Source organism: Phragmites australis, chromosome 18 (genome assembly GCF_958298935.1).
Source record: "Phragmites australis chromosome 18, lpPhrAust1.1, whole genome shotgun sequence".
Lineage (NCBI taxonomy): Eukaryota > Viridiplantae > Streptophyta > Magnoliopsida > Poales > Poaceae > Phragmites > Phragmites australis.
Genome location: NC_084938.1, coordinates 24,408,081 through 24,417,462, shown reverse-complemented (window position 1 = coordinate 24,417,462; position 9,382 = coordinate 24,408,081). Strand labels below are relative to the sequence as shown.

Genomic DNA, 9,382 nt, shown 5'->3' with positions numbered 1-9,382 from the left:
ATGAAAAAATGTCATATGAGTGACCTATGTCGCTATACCGGTAGGTACTCGTACGATACATGTTGAGGCGGGTTGTGCTGTTACTTAGCACACATGAAAAAACGTAGGCCATAGGTGTAGGATATGTCCTGAGACTCATAAAACCTACAAGAGTCATCACAGAAGCACATCAGTGGTTTGATCTCCTGGGGGATGAAAATCTACTAATGTTTATTGGGTGGGCTTGGTGGAGTTGAGGAAGACATCGCAAGTGAGATAGCAAAGGGAGGGATGGTGTATCCATGGACGAGGGTGGGGTTATTTATGGTGGTTGCGGACTGGTGCATGGACTAAGTGCATGAGCTTGGCTGCGGGCTGGAGCATATGATTCCCTGTAAAAACTGGAAAAAAAAGTGCATTAATGCTCTTTCTTGTGGTAACTTCGTGTCTAAGCATGATTCATGACATGCATTAGTCAATACTATAGTGTGTTATATTGATCAAGGGGCATCAGATACTCTAGTAAGATCATTAGCGTGCATTACTGCAACGGTAGGGAAAGACATGTCTATTATTCAATGCTAGAGTGCGGTGCAGTCTAACGAAAAGACTTTTTAGTGCTGCACCTAATAGGCTGATGCAGTCTTAGCAATAGGCTTTTCAATGTTGCCGCATCTATCCACTACCGCTAGGACTTCTCGTATATAAAGAAAACTAATAGATTCTCTACTCACACATCTCGTGATCTCAAATTGCATCGAGATAATGGCGTATCCTCATCCTCTCGATGGCCAATCAATCCACCATATCTACACCCCCATTTAGACGTCTATGGTAGATATTTATACGGAAATCACAATGATCTTCCTTGCTCATTTTGGCCGCCATGTTGACATAAAGATGATGTTGTAGTCCAAGTTTATGAGCATTTCAGTGACGCAGGCCGTCGATTCTTCTGTTGTCCATATTTTAGGGTACAGATAACAAATAATACTCACTTTCTTTCATATTTTGTTAATACTATTTACTTACCTCATGTACCACTTTTTCCCAAATGGATGATTGTGGGTTCCTGTATTGGATTGACCCACGGATAGAACCACACATTCAATAATACATCTAAGAGAGATCCAGCAACATCAGAAGGTGTCATATCCCGCCTCGCATTACAGGTCGGAGGAACAACTGGGAGTAATATGGATATGTTCATTCTTAGTTAGTACGACTAGAAGCAATATTTCAATGTACCATGTTGTTTGTAACATTGGATTTTGTACCCTGTCATGTAACGTTGGATTTTGTTTGCGCACATAATTGTAGTAGGGTTCATAATACGCATGGTTTTGATTTCAAAAGTTGCAAGTCAACGATTTATTGCATGACAGAATGACACGCAGATACGTTCAAAAGCGGATAAGATTGCATGATGTTACGCTTTAAGATGGAAGGAGAACACGGGTAATAAAACCATAGCTGATAATATAGTACCAACATAAGCATCCTACATGACATGACAATCATATAATCGAAATAACATGAACATGTATAAGTACTATATAACGAAACAATCAAGGAGCGTCGTCATGGCCACAGACGCGCTTGCTGGGCATGCCCACTGGCCTCCATCGGCCTGTTGCTCTATGACGTACGTGGTCGGTGGAGTACGTCAAGGGGTTGCACGAAGGGTGCTGAGGGCGTGTAGCGTCTGTAGGGGTGGCAGGGTAGGGCCGTGTCACCTGCATCGGTAGAGGTGCCCCCGATGACTACGACTGTCCCTCCTCGTCGGCCGGCAATGACAAATAGTCGTCCTTCACAGAGTGCGACGAGCGAACGCTGCGTCGAAGGAGCCTGGAACTGTTGCATAGTACAACTATATCAAATACCATGCATCACAGTATAGTTGAATTGAAAGATACAATCTCGAGTGATACCATTGATAGTGACGAATCTGAAACTGAAGCACCTGAGCAGAAACCAGGAGTCGGTATGAACAACACCAGTGGTGGCTGAGACGATGAGGCTTGTTCCGTGTGAAAGCATGGCGGCGTAGCCCGAGCTCGTGACGGCGACCTTGTCTGTGTGGTAGGCTCAACGACGTCCGGCACCCACTGGCAATGTTGTACTAGCCGGCGTAGAATCGCCATCAGCTCGCCTAGGTCAACCCGCTATGGGACCGACTCCCAGTGGTCCACAAAGTCTAGTAGCTCTGTATCGACGTCCTTGCACATAACCGCCTGCAATGCCTGAGAGAACACATTTAGTAATAAGAATAAAAGTTAGTACAATGAAACATCCTCACGTACCATTGTGTGGTACGCCGCCGCTTGCTCCATAGCGAACATATCAGCGACCTCCGGCTTGTATTGCGATGGCTCCGAAGGCATTGGGATGCACCTAACACGTGTCACCTTGTGAACCAGCACAAGTACGCGTCCTTCGTCCTATGGTCGTAAGGCCCACTAGGGACATGGACGTGTGCAGCCATGTCTGCCCACTCGTCCACCCATGCCTGTAACTTACCCCTCCAAGTTGCATCGTACGTGATGCCTTGACCCTTCCTCATCTTCCAAGGTGAAGTTATGATTACGGAACTAAAAACATGAATAATAAAGAACCTATAACAATAAATACTTACAAGTGAGTGATGTTCATCAGCCGTCACCTCTGGGGGAAGTGCTGGTGATACCCGAACTGCCTAAGCACTCTGTCTGGGTAGTAGGGCTCGACCGTGACGTTGAACACCAGCCATCACTGTTTAAGCTAGAGAGCCCGGTCTCTATGGCACAAGTCAGAGAGGCCAAAAGGCACTCGCGTACCACCTTGTGGTCGTACGGTGTCCAGCGCACCCTGTCCGTCTACAGCTGATCGAATGTGGCAACAAACTGAGGGTACAAAGAGCGTGTTGTCGTTGTCTCCCACATTGACTGCATGAAAAGAAAAGTGTCCCGCATATAAGTGTCATGAAAGAACAGTACTGAAAGAAATGTATTAACGTGTATTCCTTACATCGCGCTTACACCAAAGCGAACCCATCACATGGCTATCCACTGCGTCATGCAAGCCGAACTCATCAGGGAAGTAGAAAGTTTCGTCGTACAAGCTCAGGTGCAGGCGTCCTATGTCAAAGTGCTCGTATGACCACATGGTCAGGTGCAAAGGACATCCTGTGATCGACTCGGAGTCACTCCTCCTGCTGCAGGCCTCGCACAACACCCAGTATGTCTGCGCTAGGACCATGGAGCCCGAACTGTACTGAGGGACCTGCTCCAGGGGGTCATATGCAATCTGTTGTGCGAAGAAGATGGACCGCTTGTTGATAGTGTTCGCGTGCGTGCTGGTGAAGAGGACCCACCCGAACAGCCACAATAGGTACACCTCTAGGTGCCATCATACTCTCCAGTCCTCTGACTCTAACGTCAGGCGGTCCACCCAGAACTGCTGGACCCAGGCGTTTGATGGACCGTGGGGTGAGTCTAAGCCCACCTGCTCAGGCTACTGACCCTCATGAATGACTCCGTGAAACCTAGAGAGGAGCTCGTCCCTCTACTTGGCGTGCAAGTCCAGCCCGAATATAGTAGTCCCCACCAGGGACAATCCCAGTAGCATGGAGATGTCCTGCAGCATAACCGTCATCTCACCTCTAGGCAGGTGAAAAGTGTGCGTCTCCAACCTCTAGCAGTCGACCAGTGCTGTCAGTAGTGCCCTATTAAGGGGAAACTGGGGGGGCCAGGTCCCTGGTCCCTAGTCGGGTCAAGAAGACACGCCAAAGGAAGGAGACCCGATGACCCGATGCCCTCAACCTGCGAAAAATAAAGAATGTGAGTAAAAAATCGAGTGATTTACAATAACAAACATATAATGCACAAAGTTATTACCTCGGGATCCAACGCTAGTCAAGCTTCCAGAAGTTGTCCGGTATACGTAAGCATAAGGCCAAGTATAACTCGGTACCATCCAAGTGTGTCTAATATGTCGCATCGATCATAGGGTCGATGAGCTCCATACCCAAAAGCAAAAAAGATTATACTGCATAACATAATGAATACGATAAGCATATATTAATGCAATGCAGAATATGCAAAATAAGCGTTGAACTCGAGAGAAATAAAATTCAAAGAATAATACATATATGAAGTACAGTATGAGGAGAAACGTAGCAGGTTGTTCAAAAATATCATATAGTACAACATATTTTGTGTAATGAATTTCGAGTACATACAAAAGTTGGCAATATTACAACAAAGAGTAAGGCAGTCTGAATATAATATAACTCAAACAATCCAAATATTACAACATGATCCAAATACTACACTAAATACAAATGTTATCATGTACTCCAAATAAAATGTAATACAACATGATCCAAACATTACAAGGTCCAAATATAACATCACATACTCAGATTATCCAGTAACTCCAAATAATACATAATACAATATGCTCCACACATTACAACCTATACTCACATTGTCTGAACATTACGTAATACAACAATATACCATTATTACAAGGCTTTAATACATAGACGGACGAATATTACAAATATAGAGCACCATCCAATTAGTAATATAATGCAATAATAGTCTTTTTCGAAGGATTTTTCTTCTTCTTCGACTGTTGTACCGGGACATGCCTAACCTTCTCGCCTAACACCAGAGTGTCCATCGGATACTGCTTGCACTTCCCCTCGAATGTGGACCTCCGCATACTATACACTCCTTGCGGGCACGTGCTCCCTCAGCATCATATATATCGTTCTTGATACGTTGAGTCTTGCATCGCCCCTTTGTATCGACCTTACTGTTTGGATCTGGAATCCAATACGAACCATTTTCAAGCAGCTTCGTGAAGTCCTGCACCGCTCGCCACCCAAGCAACTCGTCGGATCAAGTACTTTCTACAGCTTCCTTACGGTAGTACCGTGACACGAAATACTCCGACTTAATACTACCCTTGCCGCAACACATCAAATTAATATTATTTTTTAAAAAAACTCCAATTCATCATACAAGCTCTCCATCCAAGTTCTCAACACATCAAATTCAACGCCATCAGGAGTCTGGATCAGATCGAAAGCCCAGTCAAACCTTGCTAGACGCCATTGTCGATCCATCATCATGCATTCATGCTGAAGCAAACTATCTGCTCTTATTCGTCGCACTTCTCCGTCAGGAACAACAAATTGCCGCGTCGCCGTCGGCGATTTGTGACATTATTGGCATGCTAATGCCGCATCAGCTCTGGCCGTCCGCGCCCAGCGTGTAGATTAGCCCGGCGATCCAATCGGAGCCCCACAGCTGCACAACCATCCGTTCAGCCACGTCGCGGTCGTGCCCCGAACCACTCCGCCGGCACGGGCATACAATACCCTCCACTCCGTACCCAAACGTCACGCCCCACAACCACAAGATCTGCCCGTTGAACGAACAGTGGCGGTGGCGCCGCGCTGTGCTGCCGACAGCACGCACGCGCGACACCCGCCACGATTCACGCACCGCCCCGGCCCCGCACAGGCGCCTTCCGCCCGAAGTGCGCGACACGCCGGGTCCGCGCCTCCGCGGCAGCCGCGGCTCCGTTCACCGCGGGGCCGGCGGAGGAACGGAACGGGTGATATGACCCCGTCGCGGTCAAGGGGTCACGGGGCGCGCGTCGGCCGCGGCCCCCCGCCCGGCCCGGCGGATCGATGGATGGATGGATGGTTCGGCACCCACCATTTAAGCCGCGGACCGCGACGTCCAACCGACCCGCGCGCACCGGCGCACGCACGCTGCCGCCGCCGGCCAAGGCGCGAGGCGCGTTCCACTTCCACCCGCGCACCGCCGCCGATCCTCCAACCGCGCGGCCGGCGCCACTGATCATCGCACGTACTTGCCAGCCAGGCGCGGTAGGAACCACACGCAATTATTCCCGGGACCGCGCGCGCACTGGCGCGGCGGCCATCGGCCGATCCCGCGGCCGGGAAGATGCGCGCGTGACAGCGAGCCGCGTGCCGAGAATCGGATGCCCTGCCGCGTTAGCCGCTTGGAATCAAGGCTTGTGCGGTTGAAACCGGCGAATCATCTGCTCTAGGATTGCGCGGCTGAAACTGACGAATCTCTCGACGACGCCTGGAACCGACGCGAATCATCTCACCAGAGGTCGCAGAGATCAACCACCGTCCCAATATTCTCCCACCGCGGCGGCGAGAAGGGGGCAATGCCAGAGTTAGTAGACGAGCTCTGAGTAATTTCTTGAAACAAACTAAAACTGATGCTACGAGCTAAAAAAAAAAGTAATTTTTTTCTAATTCATTTCCCCACAAATCAGAGTTTATTCTAAAAAATTACCTTCAACAGTCACATAATCACCTTCCTTATATAACCACCCTACGCGTAAAATTTAGATTCATAGAAGCTCTACCACGTTGTTCAACTCACCCCTAACTTGCAATATTGAACATGTTGGTCTCACGAACGTATATGAAACTATAAATCCGCATTCATAGCAGCATGGAAGGGCCAAAAGAAAACGAAAAAAAAAAGGGTCGGCAAGCAAAAGCAAGAAGCAACGGGAAGAAAACATCGGTACATTCTTTCCATGCAGCAGATTCTCCATACATTCCATTCATAATCTTTTGTTAAAACAGAAGAACGGAAATCAAAGGGATCGAGGAGGACCATGCAAGAAGAAGCCCAAACCGTAGTTTATAGACAGACGAAAACCCCAAAGCTGTTGAGTTAGCTGACCTCGGAAGCTAAAAATTAAGGTCGTCGTCACGATCATATACCCCAAGCATGTCGTCACGTGCTACGAATTAACTGGAAGAACTGTTGATCAGGTCGCAAAACCCACCACACGCCTGTGCAGCCCGGAACCAGCCGTCACCTGTCACGGGAGGTTGAGGAACAGGGCGGGGTCCGGGTCGCCGAACGCGGCGCTGCCCCAGCACGCGCCCAGGTCGAACGCCGAAGGCCACTCGAAGATGTCCGGCTCCACCAGCCCCTGGTTCTTCCCAGCGAGGAAGTCCGACAGCCCCAGCCCCAGCGCGACGGTTGCGGCGTCGTCCGGCTGCAACAGGTGGGCGAGGGAGTCCTCCTCCACCGCGGGGACCACGAGCTCGGTGGTGATCTCGCTCGCGGCGTCGGTCGTCGGTGTGGTGGTGGTCGTCGTCGTGGTTGTTTCGGTCGTCTTGGTGGAGTCGGCGGCGGCTGGGGTGGTGGTGGGCTTGGGGAGCGCGAGCGCGACGCGGCGCTTCTTCTTGGAGGGCTTCTTGGGCTTGGCGGAGTTGGCGACGACAGCGGAGGAGGAGGACGAAGACGGCTTCTTGCGGGTGCCGCCGCCGACAGGGACGTTGCGGAGGGTGCCGCCCTTGGTCCAGTAGCGGCGGCAGCCCTTGCAGTAGTGGCGCGGCTGCGACATGTTGTAGTTGTTGTAGTAGCAGAACTTGGTGTCCCGGGACTCGCACCGCGGGCACGGGTCGCCCTCCCCCGGCGCCTGGCTCGCCGCCGTGGTAGATGGCGCGGCGTACCCCTTGGGCCGGCGGAGGTCAACGCCAGTGAACTGCTGCGCCGGCCGCCGGCCGGTCTCGACCGCTGCTTCCTGCATGAGCGACGGCGCCGTGGGTGCGTGGAGCGGAACGCCGGGTACGTGCGTGCGTGCTTGCTCGGTAGAGAGAGCGACTCAGATACTGGGAACCGAACCGAAGAGGCAGGGGGTTGGCGCAGGGGTCGCTCCTCTTCTCTTATGGTCGTGGTCGCGGTTAAGGTAGCGTTTGGATCCAACGAAATTAAATGAGGTAAAATTAAACGGATGATATTGGAAGATACAGTATAAATAAATTATTTGGTTAATTGTATAAAATAATATAGAAATATGTTTGGTTAGTTATATGGAACGAGACGATTTGATATAAGATTCTATTTGATTGACTGGATGTATTGATTCTGTATGAGCTGTATAGGATGTAATTAGATGGATGATATTGAATGATATGGTATAATATGTTGTTTGGTTAGATATATAAGATAGATGGAAATATGTTTGGTTAATTGTATGAAATGAGACGATTTGTTACAAGATTTTATTTAGTTGGCTGAATGGATTGATTCTGGATGAGCTGTATAATATGATAAAAATATATATAAATAGATCATTATAAAAAAAAATCACTTTTCACCGTATAACCCAGAGATGTAAATAATTTTATAATAAATCCATCACATAATAGGAAAATTAGTGATTTTTTTTAGATTTTTAGGAATTTATTTAAAGACCTAACAATGGTTAAAAGTTATAAAGTAGTATTTTTGAGAATTTTAGTTTTAATTCTTCATATATATTTTTTAATCTAAATAAAATAAGTTATATATAGATTACGAAACACGTAAAAGAAATTATAATTTTTTTATAATAGAAGATCACTATTTTAAATTTTGGAGCACGACGCATGTAAAAAATCGAGTATTGTTCACATGAACGACTCCATCCTGAACGGAGCCTGGTTCGACTCATGTGAGCGTACCAGCTGATACTACATCTAAGGAAATATAATTGGGATCTATATGAGACCTCGTCGTGGACCATAGCAGATTCAGGCATCCAAATGCCTTTACTAGGCCTCGTCCTGTCCACGTTATACCTCGTACAGTCAACCAAATACAGTCTAAGGCATGGTTAGTCCCCACGTTAGTGAGCCCAGAGCAGAAAATATTTGGGTGGCTGATAAAAATACGAGTGTTCCACTTGTTAGGTTAAAAATTATTATATAAATATTATCACTGAAAAACAAAATTTTAATTAGTATCGTATGTGTATGTAGATATAAGTGGATCCGTCGCTGCATGTCATCCCAAGTACCACAAGTGGATCACCCGATCTCATACGGGGTCAGGGTTTTCGTTACCGGCCGGAGCTCGGTTACCGAGCTCCAGCGGTAACTGAAAATTTGTGATTACTGTGGTTACTAGTCAAATTTTTAATAAAAATTGGATAAAATTCATTTGAATAAATTTAAAATTTAGTTGAAAAATCGCGATTTTACTAGCTCGGTAATCGGTCCATGACCGGTTACCGAGTAATTTTCTTGAATTTTTCGTATTATCGGTAACCGCTCTGTTTTGTCGGTAACCGTTCGATTTTCTCAATTTTCAGTGAAGTTCAAAAAAAAAAACCCAAAAATTATCTCAATTTTGTAAAATCAATAACTAATTCATCTGAGTTTCAAATCAAGTGAAACAAATTTTTTTTTCATTGTAATATGATCTACATGATAAAAGTATTTATACTCATAAAAAAAGTTCAAAATTTTATGTGAGAAAATATATATGTTAAACCAAGTTAAATGCATAGTTTACTCTTTTAAAAATACATAAACTCATGAATTAGTTATTTTAACATGCAGGATTATGTAAATGTGTTACGACTA

General features: G+C 47.0%; 1 protein-coding gene across 1 annotated transcript; it reads right to left on the bottom strand.

Annotated features, from left to right (window-relative positions):
- Positions 1-6,528: 6,528 nt before the first annotated feature.
- On the bottom strand, positions 6,529-7,672 carry LOC133899051 (dof zinc finger protein MNB1A-like). The gene has a single exon (XM_062339962.1). It carries the CDS (start codon positions 7,561-7,563, stop codon positions 6,847-6,849), a length of 717 nt encoding a protein of 238 aa, XP_062195946.1. The 5' UTR covers positions 7,564-7,672; the 3' UTR covers positions 6,529-6,846.
- Positions 7,673-9,382: the final 1,710 nt, after the last annotated feature.